A 15,376-nucleotide genomic window follows, 5' to 3' on the forward strand; every position below is an offset into this window, starting at 1 on the left:
AGGTTCTGTTGCTTGTTGCCCATTGGTAAATGTGCCCAGTGATAAGACTGTCATTGATTGCATGTACTAGTGAATGTTGCCCATTGGATAAATGCCGTTTTAGTTGCTACCCATTGGTTACATTTAATCTTCGTTTACCACAGATATGAAGATCAATGAGCAGCAGAAGGAGAAATCGCCACTTCACATGTTGGGTCACGTGATCATGAACCAAAGCTATATTTGTGCCCTCATCGCCATGATGGTAAGACACTCCTCTACACTACATGACTGGCTGCATGCAACAGTCTTAACCCCTCTCCATTGTTATGTGTAGAGGCCTACCTTTGGTGGTACCTGTCTCTTTCTGACTGTCTGTCTATCTCTATTTTTGTTTCTCTCGTTCGCTGTGCAATGTTTTTTCAGCAGTCTAACTTTTTTGTTCATCTGCATGTCTTTATCAATTATAGCCCATCCTGCATTGCTATTCCATGTTTGTATTTCTCCATCTGCGCATGTGTCTGTCTCTCTGTGTGTTTCTGTGTAGTTCTGTCATTATATTAGGTTCAGTGTCACTTCCATCTCTACCTCAGTTCCTTTTTGCCCCTCTCTCTCTCTTTCTCCCATGGTGCAAGTTCAACTCCACCAGTAGCAGCTGCTTTCTACTGGGTCCATTTGTTGGCCTTTGGGCATTTAGATACCTGCTGATCTGCAGTGCACGAAATTCAAGTCACAGTTTGGAGCTGGTTCCTAATGTCATTCATTGTCTTTATTGGTTACTGGTGCTGTTTGCTGGTTTTAGTTGGGATTTTAAGCAGTCAAATGTTTTTAGTTAGCCATTTACAAAAACCTATAAGCCCCAACTAGATCTATAAGAAACCTCATGGAACCCCCCAACTGCTTAAATGTAGCACCTTTTAAATGCACACGTTTTGCTTGTGTGCCCCCCCCCCCACCCCCACCCTCAACACCCTCTGTTCTGTCTGCATCAAACACCAGTTACCATTTACATGGTCTCTTAGTGCAAGGGTCTATAGAGAACATAAAAACAGAAGGTGTATGTGCTGGTTTATGGGAAATATGTGTTTCTAACATTCTTTTTCTCTTAAAGCTTACATGGTCCTAGGTTGGATAGATTTGTTAAGGTAGTACATTACCACAGGTTTGGTGGCAACACACCCTAATACGTGACCTCCAGTCTGTTTTGCATGGGGACGACACTAGCGCAGGAAGGGCACACGAGTCCTAATGCAAGCAAGGAACATGCCCCCACCAGAGGTAGAGTGCAAAAACCAGCCATTATTGGGGTGTACTGGACCCTCACACCCATGCGCCCCGTGACCCTGCACGCACTACACTATAAATAGCTACACCCTTGCACGTATACGGGGCAAAGAGAAAGATATGCATGATCTGCATGGCATGTGATGTAGTGCCTTGAAGATGAGATAGGGTGCCCTATGTTTGTGCAACGACCTAAATGCTGGTGTTAGGTTTTTGCACTGTTTCTCCATATAAATAAATGTCTCTGTCCCTCTGCAGATGAGATTGTGTACCTCGTGTTGTGAGTATTTATTGGACTATGTCACTTCATCCATCTAATTTTCTTTCTCGCCCTTGCTTTCGACTTCTACTCATCTCTGTCTCAAACATTTCTTCTACCTGAAAAGATTACTTAACCCATTTGCATGTTGATACAACGTTGTTGCACCAAGCCTGATTTCCACCAATGAAAGACAGGAGAATCTTTCGATATCTGCTGTTGCACAAACCTAGAGGGAATAGAGAAAATGAAGGATTGACAAAAACTCCTCAACGATTGATGCAGCAACTTGAAACGGTCTGAGGCCACGCGCTGTTAAAATAATCAGCATTGCCCTGGAAATGGTTATCATATCAACAAAGTTAATGAGTTGGGTGTGGCGAGAGTCCTGAGAAAATAGCAGAAGGCTCTGCTCTTTATCCAGTTGCTAGCTACTTGAGACTCCTTATGTTGGCCAATATTGATATCATAAGTTAACTGCACCCTGAGTACCATATTTGAGATAGGATAGCTTATTAAGAGTGACATTTGTGGCCATTTTCCTCTGGTGTTGGTGAGGAATCTTTCCCTTAATATCCTCCATCGGATCCACCAACCATGCTAAGAGGGCCTACTATTAACTCCTACATCAATGTAGTCTGATCTCAGGCCATACTAGACAATTGCTTATAACCTGGAAGTACTTTCTAAACTGCTTTCTTCTTAAACTTTGACAACGGAGATTGTGGAGAGGAAGGCATTGTTCTTTTCGACTGTTCCCTCCAGTATCTGCCACCGAATGCATAGTGAGGCCTTTGTCGTTCCTGTAGATGCTGTGACTTGGCTTCCAATCAGAATGCATCTTAATGGCATGCGGGGCCAATTTTAGAGATGTGTTTATGTGCTTTGAGACTGTATTTTGGAAAGACTCTGTTCCCATTTTAACTAGGAGAAACTGAGTGAAGAAGTGAAATTACTTGTTTAAGCCTAAACAGAAAGTACTATAAAGAAAAAGTCATCAGCGGCCTGCACTTTGATGAGTTTCTCAATAAAGTATATGCACAAACCTAGCTTCTTTTACTTAGAGACCATTGAAGGGCATACACTCAATAAAGTGTATGCACAAACATAGCTTCTTTACTTTGAGACCATTGAAGTGCATGCACTCAAAGTGTATGCACAAACCTAGCTTCTTTTACTTTGAGACCATTGACGTGCATACACTCAATAAAGTGTATGCACAAACCTAGCTCCTTTACTTTGAGACCATTGAAGTGCATACACTCAATAAAGTGTATGCACAAGCCTAGCTTCTTTTACTTTGAGATCATTGAAGTGCATACACTCAATAAAGTGTATGTACAAACCTAGCTTCTTTACTTTTAGACCATTGAAGTGCATACACTCAATAAAGTGTATGCACAAACCTAGATTCTTTACTTTAAGACCATTGATGAGTGTAGGAAGCTGGCTCTGTATATACTATACCAAAGTGAGGTATAGTGTGCATAGAGTCCAATGAAACACCAAAGGTAGGCAGAGGTAAAAGTAGATGGCTCCTTACTCTCTATTTGTGGTAGTGTGGTCGAGCAGTAAGGCTGTATCAGAGGACAGTGTTAAGCATTTGTTGTACACACTCAAGCAGCAAATGATGTCACACACTCAAAGACTGAACTTCAGATCAATTGGTTTTGTATAAAAATTATCTTTTAGTTATTTTATTTCCTAGAGCCAAGCAAGCCTGGTACACGTAAGTGATAAGTACTTTGCGGTAGTAATACAGTTTGTAAACAGTTTGATTTGCAATTGTATATATACTTCGATTTGATTACAGTAGAGCTACTAGTAATGCAATGCTTTGAAATACTGTACATATACTTTGTATTGGATTTTTAGTAGAATGTCAAGTAGATTACTTTACAGATTACTTTACTCACACAGTGCCGTATGCCTGGATACTGCACTGGGACATTTCCTGTAAACAGGTAAGTAAAAGCATTAGGGTTATTCAGTTACAGTTTTAAAGCTTTTCATAGATTTTCCAACTCCCCACTTCGAAACTTTTCACAGAAAAACAGTCAATGTTATCCTGTGGAGGAAAATAGTGTTATCGGTTCAAAGGTAAGTATTCGGTTGCGGGAGTTGGTATTCTGGGGTTAGACTCAGTGGTTCCCCCAGGGTCAAGGATGCACTCTTGTTACACCCTCAGCGGCACTAGGGCGGCAGGGTGCAGAGTGCTGAGGCCCAATGTTATCCAATGGGGAATAGGGGGCCTTCGGTGGGTGGCTGCTTCCAAGCAGGCCACAGGGTTGTGGGAGCAAAGCTCCTGGACTTAAGCTCAGGGCAAATGGGGGCTCAAGCCAGCACAAAAGGTGCACCCTCAGCAGCACTGGAGCGGCCGGGTGCAGAGTGCTGTTTTGGTTTTGGGCGCCCTGTAGCTTTCAATGGGGAGTCTCGGGTTTGCAAACACACTCCAGGCTCGGGAACAAAGGTCTTCTGGGTGTGACCACCACTTGGAGAGGTAAGTTGGGATGCTGGGTGTTGGTTAGGCACCTTCGGTTGGGCCACCCAAGGCCGTGGGGCGTCGGGTGTAGGGGTGCCTTTTAGGGTCGGATCTTCTTACCAGCTCCTGGTCGCGGTTTGGGGACCTTCCGGTTTGAGGCTGCAGGCGTTGTCTGGAGGCTTGAGGTAGGTCAGGGTTCACTGGATCTTGGGTCAGGATCGCCGGGGAGATCTCCTCGTGGTGTTGGACCTCTCGAACTCGGGCCATGTGCGTCGGGTGCCAAATGGTGCAGATTTACAGATCCTTGCGGATCTGGAATCTGTTGGTGAACAAATCCGGTGTTCACGGGAGACAAAGTCTTTGGTTTGGAAGGCAGGGCAGGTCCTCAGAGTTCTTGAGGCTGCTGGCTGAAGGACACACCGGAGATTCGCTTCTGGAGGTTCGAGGTGGGAACAGGCCGACAGGGCTGGGGCCAAGTCAGTAGGCATCCTCCTCTTGTTAGCTTCGGCACGGCTGTTCGGTCCTTCTTACTAGATTTAGGGGTGTTACAGGTAAGTAAAAGGTTGGGACCAATGGGTCCCTTCCTTGGGGTGGGTACACCCCCTATTATGCCACCCTCCAGTGGGAGGGGGGCATGAGGCTCACTCTGGTTGGCTGGGCCCCCCATCTGCAAGATGGCGGGGACAGAGTTGTGCTTCACCTTGCCTCCCCCAGCTGAGGGGTGGAGTTGACAGAGATGAGCACACCTCCCTTCCTCACTTTGTTTTCCCGCCGGTTCTCCCTCCCAAAGTGGGGGTCAGAACCAGTGGGGACCAGTTTCTGGAAGCAGCAAGTATCCTGGGGAAACTCACAAAGGCGGCAAGCCTTTGAAGCTTCCTCTTTGTGGACCCTGCGCCTGGCACCTCGTCCCAGGATGTGCATTGTTTCAGGCGCCCAAGGGCAGTAGACTCTCGACCCAGGGGTCCAGAAACATGTCTGGTGGTGGCAGCTGAAATCAGCCACTCAGCCTGGACACTAGTGGTAGGTCATTTTTCAGGGGGCATCTCTGTGACTTTTTCAATAAATCCCACACTGGCATCAGTGTGGGTTTAATGTGCTGAGACGTTTGGTATCAAACTTCTCAGTTTTCAGTGCAGCCATTATGGTACTGTGCAGTTTGTTATGACAAACTGCCAGCACCATATACTCTTAATAGCAGCACTGCACTTACAATGTCTAAGAATGGACTAAGACACTGTAGGGGTACAGGGCTCATGCACCTGTACCCTCACCACTGGTTTTAGTGCACCCAGCTAGAGGGGTGACGGATCTATGCCAGGGCAGTGGGTTGTAGGCATGGCACACAGTGCCCTGGGTAACTGTGGTACCATTTACCAGGGTATGACCTGTGGCCAGAGAGTGCCAATTGGGTTTGGCTTTCAATGCAGTTTTAGGGAAAGAACATAGACCCAAGGGTACCTGATTGGCAGGAGCCCAGGGCACACTCAGTCAAAGCACATCAGCAGTTCAGCAATAAGTGGGGGCAACCATGCAGAAAGAGGGCACTTTCTCACAATGAGTGCTAATATCCAGGTAATATGTTTAAAGTACAAACCCTGACCCTGTGCAGTTCAGCCCCAGATCCATAGGCATTCAATGAAGATTTAACTTCACATTCGAGAGGATGGTGTTTGTGGAGCCTAGACATCATTCCAGTTCTCTCCATATCCTCATGCCTCAGACATAAATAAAACCCTCAAACTACTCTCTTCTCCTTGAAAAAACTTAGTCTTTCACCTGATCATCCACACTCTTGCCATATCATTGTTGGATTCTGGCAACTCCATTCTTACAGATAGCCAAAGGTCCACCTGGCACAGATGAACTCTGCTTCCAGAATATCTTTAATAGGCAGAGAAATTCAATTACATCCCCCCCAGTCCTTTGTGACCTGGCTCCCTCTTGACACCAGAATTAAATTCAAGTTGCCCGTGCCACACTGAGCCTCCTGCTGCAAAACATAGCGTACCTTCATTCGAGCCTATAAATCTCTGGAAAAAGTTAAAATCTCAGGTTTTCACACTTAAGTCTGAGAAGTTAACCTAAGACTTTTCTTGTCGTGTGTAGCCACCTCTCTTTGCCAACTATTTACCTGATGGCCAAAACAAATTCTAGAAAAAAAGTTAACTTACCTGTTTTGCCTATATCTTGATTCGTAACTGATATTCTGTAGTTCTCTTCCTCTGCTTAAATATATCCAAGCGGCCACTCATTTGCCTTCTCCCGTCTTCTGACCGCTTTCCCCTCCCTTGACCTTTAAACTTGCTGTTATGTATACCTCCGACTGTGTCCTCATCCTTCATGATTTTCTACTATTGTAGCTCTTATGCCCCTTGCTCTCCTTTATCCACCAGCCTTCTCTGCATTTTGCCCTGATTTCAACCCCTTCCCTCTAGACCTGCCCTGCACTCTTCCCTCTAAACCAAACCCCGCTCATTTGCAAATTCATCTGTCAATCCTTCACTGTTTTCTCTCTCTCTCTCTCTCTCTCTCTCTCTCTCTCTCTCTCTCTCTCTCTCTCTCTCTCTCGTTCTCTCTCTCTCTCTCGTTCTCTCTCTCTCTCTCTCTCTCTCTCTCTCTCTCTCGTTCTCTCTCTCTCTCGTTCTCTCTCTCTCGTTCTCTCTCTCTCTCTCTCTCGTTCTCTCTCTCTCTCGTTCTCTCTCTCTCTCGTTCTCTCTCTCTCTCTCTCTCGTTCTCTCTCTCTCTCGATCTCTCTCTCTCTCTCTCTCTCTCTCGTTCTCTCTCTCTCTCGTTCTCTCTCTCTCTCGTTCTCTCTCTCTCTCTCTCTCTCTCTCTCGTTTCACTGTTCACCAATCTCTGTTAGGAGATCCTGTTCTCCATTTGTTTTAAATGTGACCTGTACCGCTATCTGGCTCGGACAGAGGCACACTATATGGAAATGTGAATTAAATAAATAATTTCACCTCTCTCTTGCAAGGACACATGGCTGATCATAGTGTTATGATATTTCAATTGAGGTAAGGGGGTTATTAGTGCTAGGTGCTGAAGGTCTGATTGGAGCAATCTATGTGCAAGCCAGACCCAAAGCAATACTTCAAAAGAGACAAACCTATTGCACATATAAATACTCTTTGCATGAGATTTGATAGAAAAACAGCAATGCATTCCAGTGAAAATGAGTTTCCAGTTTTTCACGATACCAGATGTCCTATGTGAATGCTGAATACATTGCTTTTTACATGTTAATATATAAATAAACAAACTGAATAGTGGGACTGTGTCTGAGAGAATATCTATTGGCAAGTCTGCAGCCAATGGGACCTTCACTGTGAGGGTGAATGCAACACTCATCGCAGCAAGTCATCTTCTGTCTCTCATGGAGATTGGGGTTGTAATGCAGAAGAGCCTGGCCACCGATGAACAACGGGGTAGTCGAAACTAATTTTGCATCCCATTATATGCTGCATTTCCATAGAGACGTGGTAGTGTGCTGAGCTGGTTCTAAAGAAAAGTCCTATTTACCTCGGGGACGAGCCATACTGCAGTTCACATTGAGGAGCAACATTTTTCAAAGGCCCTTTGTTTTTAAGGTGAACATAGCTGTTTTAGGGTGGTTGCTGCTAGCTGGTTCCTGAAGATCCAAGTGTACTTGTAATCTAAATCAGATTTGTTAAGCATATATACCTGTACCGGAGAGCCTTAAAGCTTTTTATTATCCCATTATTTACTCCAGGAACATGCAGATGAAGGAAACTCCTATCGGTTACTGAGTTAGAAGATTACGATGCTCAAATGTTCCTCAGTGGTGCTAAACACCTATTGTGCCACATATGTCAATTCTGGGTCCCGAGTGACCGCCATGTCTGTGGAGATGTTTGAAAAGCATTGGTCCTTTAGGCCGGGCTATACTCTTGACCAGTTAGATTTCGTCTGCATGGGCATTGTAACTGCTCTTAATATACTTTATTGGCAGTAACACTGGAAGGCCTCTGCCAAAAATGCTGTTGAAAATTCCACTGGAGTTACAAGATTCGAGATAACGGTTGGGAGTTTTCATAGGATGCAGGAGGAAGCCAGGAAACAACAAGCCAGGAACAAAACCTTACACCATTTTCATTAGTTGCATAAATGCACATGGTTATGTCCCCTGGACGGAAGTTACACTGCAAAGCAGACACAGAATTAGGTTGGTCACAGACTCCACATACATGCTTGACGGTACATGAGGAAGGCTGATGAAACTATAGCCTCAGATGAGGTTGAACATGGAAAAGAAGTACGTTGGGGAAACTCTCAACTTTCAGTCCTGCAAGAACCAACTTATTTTATACACTTAATTCATCTGTGCTGCATCTTATTCTGCACTAAAGCAGTGTGGTTAACATTACTTAAATACAAGGGCTTAGATTGTAGTTCAAAGTATTAATTTATCGCACCATACATTGGTCATGTTTGGCTCGCTCAACATGTTTTTGACCATTTTCTTGCCACAGGTCTGGAGTATCACCTACCACAGCTGGCTGACATTTGTGCTTCTGCTCTGGGCCTGCCTCATCTGGATCGTGCGGAACCGGCGCCAGTTCGCCATGCTCTGCTCCCCGTTCATCCTGCTCTACGGCATCTCCCTGTGCAGCCTGCAGTACGTCTGGGCAATGGATTTGGAGTCGGAACTTCCAACAAAGATCGGCTTCATGCACTTGACGCAGCTTGGCCTGATCCGGTCGCAGTATCCTTGCTTCCACCTGGGAGCCATGGTAAGCCCCTCAACATGGGTTATTGTTATACAGATGGGGTTTGCCTCTCACTTGGATAACGAAAGATATTATGAATTGTTTCTAACTTGCCCTGTTTCAAGCAAATCAAACAAGGGTGCCTTTGAGAGTTGAAAGGTAATGCAAATAAATTGATAATTTTTTTGGGGCTCAGAGGCCATCCTTTGATCAGTCATCTGCAATGGTAGAGGTCTCTCTCGTGGCTCAGTGCCGGTAAAGTCACCGGCATAAAGCCTCCAACAGAGCCGTGTGTGTAGAAGCAGGGGCCAAACTCAGTCATGTCCATTATTCATTAATGTTTTAAGGTTTTGTCGGCGTTCAAACTATCAGTGGTTCTTGATGCGAAAGGGGTTTAGTGCCCATTCATGTGGGGGGTTCTTGGTGCTTCTCATTTCGTTGTTGTGATTACTTTTATTCTTAGTACTTTTTGGAAACATTTTTAGGGATGAAAATCAGGTTGGTACTTTGAAGATCCTCTATATTTCGAGATATAAAGTCAATAGCTCTTCAGATCCAACCTTTTTTTGACTTTACATCAGGATCCATTTTCCTTTTGAGACACTGGCCCCCAGGGAGTAAATGCAGTGAGTGTCGGCATAGGCGAATGTCACTGCTGATGTGTGTATTGCAGGTTCTATCTTTCTCTTTACAAGAGCCTACTTCTACTCTTCCATTGCTTCTCAGCTCCTGTACACCCTTACATTTTGGCTCCTGCTGAGGCAGTTTGTAAAGGTGAAGCTCCTCAAGAGGAAGCGGAGGACGTCGGTCCCACTGACAGAGGTGGCCGTTGCAGAAACAGGTGCGTGGAAATGTGATGAGTTATGCACCCAGGGAAGGCTTTAGTAATGGTGGTGCCCAGTGTGACTCTTTTTTTATCCCCCCTTGACCACCTTCTTCATGAATTCCCTCACTACCCCCCTCCGACAATGCCCCTTATTTCTCCAAAGCCTCTCTCAGACATAGATTTAATTTTTTATAGCGCTGCTCATAGTTCACTCACACTCAGGTCTGTGTTCTGCATGGTACACGTTCTTTGCAGAAGACACGTTAACCCTCTTTGCTACTTTATGATGAGTCAAAACTGCCACCAGACAAAATTCCAATCTGTCACCAGTAGAAACATTGATCACCAGATTTATATTGACATTTTTATTGTTGCCTGAAAACTGCTGGACGCACATTGAAGTTCACATGCTTTTAAACCAACAGTTATTTTTCAACACAGCACCCCTCACAAAATTTAGGGCCAGGTACGGCTGCACCATTTGCACTGCCCTAAAGCCGGCCCTGTACACACTTTTTAACAAAGTTTAGCCAGCTTCTCTGGAAATTCATTGCATTTATAAAGACTTCTTCTCAGTATAGCATAAAGTATCTCTTTGTGAGATTTCTTGGTTCCTGTTAGGATAGTCAAGATTACAAGAAGAGATTTTCGAGCGTTAGGAAGCCTGGTAGTTACAAAGATCAGAAAGCCATGGGACAACCCTCTGCATGCTTTGGTAAGAAGGCATTTCTGGTTCCCCCCCCCCATCAGCTACCATATACATTTCTGCATTAAAGAAAGTAGAATTTCAAACCTCCCTTTGTGGTTTGTCTCAATTTGAGTAAATGCTTTGTATTTTTGGTGGCAAAAAAAGTGTTTGGATCTCCGTAGGTGTTTTACCAATACCCTCTGGTGACAATGGCAAAGCTTATAATATGCTCCCCAGGCATAACGAGGGCACACTTTTACTCAGTATCCCTGTTAAGGCTTTCTAGGGACACCTCCCCCTCCCAGATGACACAGTCATTGCTTGTAATTGCGTTTTTTGAATGATAATCACATTCATGATAAGAAATGTTTTGCACTTGTTTGTTGAGAGATGCAAGTCCAAAAGTAGGGCAGATAGAGAGTATCTAAACTTAATGTACCTGTAGAATGCCATAGTAAAGCTTTATATGTTTAGCTACAAACGTATTTCTTTTCATATATGACACACTGAACTCCCAGTTTTCCTCCCACATTTACTATTAAAATAGAGACTTATGTGTACAAAGATCTCTACCTAGAAAAGACAGGCGAGGCTGCGGTGTAGGGCTGCAGCCAAAGGTTTGTGAATAACACTTTGTGGTATGTTACTGCTACCGTAGGACTACTTCACACTATAAAGTGGAGCTTGTGAGTAGGCACCATGGTGCTTTGGACATTCCTTTGCTGAAGGTGGAAGGCATGCCACAGAGGATACTTAATGATGATCAAGTGAAGGCTCTATGATGAGAGTGTAGAAATTAATGATTTCACACGAGGGTTGTTGGTAGTTATGATGCTTGGGCTTCGGGTTTCCTAGTCTCAAAATGGCGCCTACTCTCTCCTGTTTCAAGGAGTGCATCATAACCTGGATGAAGGGATAATATGCTGCAATGGGTTTGAGGCATAGGCCAATGCTAGACTGTGCAGGCATGACGCAGTCAAGCAGACCAACCAAGGCCTTATATATTCATATAGATTAAGTTTATATAAAATTCATTTGAATTAGAGAATTTTACATCTTGATTATCTTGAAATTCTGATGTTTATCCACCCTTTGTGGATGAGAAGTAGATGATTTGGTTTTAGAATGTCAACAGCAAGTTGGCTAATGTACATTGGCAAACTGTTTCATAAGACCAGTTCTTATCTTTTTGTCCACCAATTATTGGATCCTGGCACTTGGATGAAGAGAACTCCCAAGCTTAGGTTTGAACCTCATCCCTAGGTGGCAGGACAGATATCCAGGTGGCTGCAAGAAGGCAATGGAAAGTGGGAGAAATTCTAAAGGCTAAAACACTGAAAAACAGGACAGAGCTGGCAGATAGAGAGATGAGGAGAGGAGAGTCAAAATTGATTAGCGAAAGATTCGCAGTCAAAGACTGGTGGAGATATCGGAAAGATGGGCAGAGAACGAGAGAGACTCAATCAAAGAGGGTGATACTAAGTTGTAGATGGAGATGCAAGGGAAAGAGGTGGACAGAAGAAAGAGAGGCACTGGTATAGATACTGAAAGAGAAAGGCTGGTAGCCAAGAGAGATTGAGTTAGTGGGAGGGAGACTGAGGTTAGGAGAAAAATACTAAAATAGTAACTAATGGTGATAAACAATGGGGAAATGATATTTTGAGTGACAAACACAAAGACAGACTGAACAAAAAAGAAAGAAAGAAAAACAAAAAAAAATGAAGACTATTAAATAGGAGTGAAATCATAGGAAGCAAAGGAAGCGAGACTGCAAGAGGTAGAAGATCATTAGACAGAAAGGGAGGTGTAAAAAGAGGTCAGAGGAGAGAAAAGTTGATTGAGAGAGATGAATAGATATAAAATATGCAGATAAAAAGAAAAAATACTTTATTTCTTTTTTCTGCGGTTGCAGGAGGAGCCAAATCCCTTCTGTGTCTTAGTCCTAAGCCACATTATCTTTTTCAAGTTACATATCAGCAACGGTATGCAATGTAACCAATCATTCAGATCAAATGTCTGTAGTTGTCAAAGGACCCAGTGCACACTATATAAATATTGGCACTCACTAACTCATTCACTGATTAAATCAAAATATACTAGGTTCCCTTCTCTCATGACCCTTCCATATTGAAGGTTGAGCTCATCTTACCCCAATGATCTTCCTTTTATCTTGCCTGCCTCCTTGAACTCAATCTGTGGTTCTTTGTTCCTTGTATATTGTAAGTGGTGTACTTTGTGCCCAAGGATGCCCTTAAAAACTGTCTTATGACTAACTGGCATGCGTCCATCAAAACCACTCTATGAATATCCTCTTCCTCTTCCCATTCATAGGAACAAATATTCTCTTTCCCTGGACCAGTTCAAGCATTTTAATGGAGCCATTCTGATGCAAAAAGGTCTGGCATGTGGATTCAGTATGCTTTGACCTTGATCGATTCTAGGACGTGGGGAAGTCTACTGGTGCATTCTAGTCTAACCTGAGGATCCTCTCTTTTTTCCCATCCAGAGCCCAAAAGGAAAAAGGACATGTTGAAGGTTCTTGGTGGCCTGGTCATGGGCTTCTACGCGAAGTACTGGATTTATGTGTGTGCTGGGATGTTCATCGTTGTAAGCTTTGCTGGACGGCTGGTCGTCTACAAGATTGTGTACATGTTCCTTTTCCTCTTGTGTCTTACACTTTTCCAGGTAAGTCCCAGTCCAAAGGCAAATGTCCTATTAAACACAGATGGACACACTTTTAACATTGGGTCCTATATATTACCCAAAGAGCATATGCGATGTACGTGAAAAGTGATTAATTGACCATATAAAGCGTTACACAGTTTCACCCAAACTTTAGTTGTGTACACCCAGACATGAACCCCCTACTCTCAGTGCCTCTGTCTGAAGCACCAGCTTACTGGCAATGCCTAATGAGACAAAAAACATTAGTTGGGTTTTACCTTGTATAGGTAGGACATGACCTAGCAGTGTATGGCCCACTACTCTATTTTAGGGAGAATTATACTGATTTGTTGAAGGCTAATGCCTTGCTGTAAAAGCACAAACCAAGTGTGACATTGGAGCAGTCCCAGTAGTTTGAAAGTATTAGCTCAAACATTTGAATCACATTTTTCTTCACAAGTGAGAATAAAAGGCTACTACAGGGTGAATGGACGGAGGATTCCTACATGTATGATTAAGCAAAGGTTTTCATAAAATTGATGAAGGAAAGTTCTTCTGGGGTTACGATGGTTGTTGCAGAATAGATATAGGCTAAAGTGTTACTGGATAGTAGTTTCAGTGGCTGTCGTAAATATGTTTTGTCTTCCCCTTTTAGGGTCTGAATTCCCCTTCTGTGGATGACGTGTGCTAATTAATTTATGAAAGTGAATATGTGTGATCAGTTCAAATGCACCTTCTTTGTAGCATTTAATAACTGCTTAGGATCATTTCTGCTTTTCATCATTATTGTGGAATGATAGAGTTTGTTGAAGGTTGACAATCATGTGTTACATTTGTTTTCTTTCCAAGAGATAACTGTCCGATAGATTGATTTCTGATTTGGGTTGGCACATTGACCGAGTTCTTGGTGTCAGGCGGTCAGGAATCCAAACCTGCAGCTCTTGAAGGCTCATGTAACATGGGGTGATTGAGGGGAGGCATCAAGAGAGTAAATGGAGGGAAGGAGAGAAGGATCCTAAAGAGTCAATGGATATAACACTTCAATACCAAGGGTGGTGGAGCATCCTGTAGTGTGAATGCATGGTGATTCCAGTGAGACAAGGGAGTGTTTAACAGGATAGGTAGAGTCCTATTGACTTTATGCATGTCCTACATAGTTGTTGCCTAAGCCACCTAGATCAGGTGAAAAGGTTATAGGCCCAGGAAGACCTGTTGCATGCCAGATCTTCAAGATATCAATTGATCTGTAAATTAGTTTAATTTCTGTTCATAAGAATGTAAATATTCGTAGCATGGTTGGCTGTAGATACACATACTTGGCATACTCTCTTCATCTAGTGTTGGTCTCGTACATTTTCAAGTTGTTTTTCTTCTAAAACGTCTCTCAGGTCACAAGACATGGTGTGACTCCTCTTCGTGTACATCGTGCATGGCTCAGACTACATATTAAATAAGTTTCTGCCATCGTGTTAAAACATGCACCAAGTGGGCTCAGAGTTAGTGTACTGTCACGTTTTTGTTGGCCCTGTTCAGTTAATTTTTTATTTCTGATTCTAACGCCGGTACTTGACCCCACCTGACATGTGATCACCTTCGACAGCACTGAAGATTGTCTTCAACACCCTGTTGTGTCGAGAATCTTGTACCTCTCTCCTCTCAGGGCTGTAAACTGCCTCCAGTCCTGCGTCCGAGAATGCTGCATGGGTGAAGAAACAGACACTGTTTGAGATTTGCCCTCATTGCCATTCAAAATATGTGTGGGCAGACCACTGGAAAGTGCTCAACGTTTGCCTGTCACCTGACATCGACGATGCCTGCAGTCCATCGTGCCTTGCTTTCAGGTCCAAGAAGACCTCTGGTATCAAAGAGAACTGTGCTGGGCATACAGGAAGATGCACTAGTGGAGCTTCTCTGAAGCCCTGATTACTTCCAGGAATAAGACCTCCTTGGCATCGAAGAACATGAAAAGGCTGGTCCGCTCAGTCTCCCAGTGTGCAACCATCACCCATTGTCCTCGAGTAAGTCTGATAATGAGCAGATGCCAACCGACACCGAAAACCAGCCCTCGCATGAAGACCATGCCCACAGTCATGACTATACCTTCAACCCCAGAGCCCCAAATTAACAAACCAGGGCCCCAAAAGAAGTAGCCTGCTAAGGTAGAACACAAATCTTGAGTGAGCGTATGTTGAGCCCCGAGCATGGATGCTGAGAAAAGCCAAGGCAAAGGCACCTGTGACCCTTCGGCTCTGGTAGGCACCAACAAAAAGCTTTTGAGCTGAGCAAGCCACAGTCCAGGGGAGCAAAATCACATCGGCCATCAAGCCCGAGCCACCTGAAGGAGTCAGAGCAACATATGTCCAATCTGGAGTGGACAAACCTCGGCCTTGCTGGAACCAGCCTCCACTCCGAAACCCTCCTTGGTGCCAAAGCCGATCTCAAGGCCTCCCTGTACACATGAAGC

General features: G+C 44.0%; 1 protein-coding gene across 4 annotated transcripts in view; it reads left to right on the top strand.

The window, feature by feature from the left end:
• PIEZO1 (piezo type mechanosensitive ion channel component 1 (Er blood group)) overlaps positions 1-15,376 on the top strand; it is an 854,808-nt gene that overhangs the window by 556,933 nt on the left and 282,499 nt on the right. For all 4 annotated transcript variants that reach the window (XM_085638610.1, XM_085638612.1, XM_085638613.1 and 1 more), the window contains 4 exons: positions 144-244; positions 8,498-8,758; positions 9,461-9,575; positions 12,755-12,933. In XM_085638610.1, the coding sequence (XP_085494736.1) occupies positions 144-244; positions 8,498-8,758; positions 9,461-9,575; positions 12,755-12,933 (656 nt within the window). The remainder of the gene's footprint in view (positions 1-143; positions 245-8,497; positions 8,759-9,460; positions 9,576-12,754; positions 12,934-15,376) is intronic.

The sequence above is a fragment of the Triturus cristatus genome, chromosome 12 (assembly GCF_964204655.1).
Source record: "Triturus cristatus chromosome 12, aTriCri1.1, whole genome shotgun sequence".
Lineage (NCBI taxonomy): Eukaryota > Metazoa > Chordata > Amphibia > Caudata > Salamandridae > Triturus > Triturus cristatus.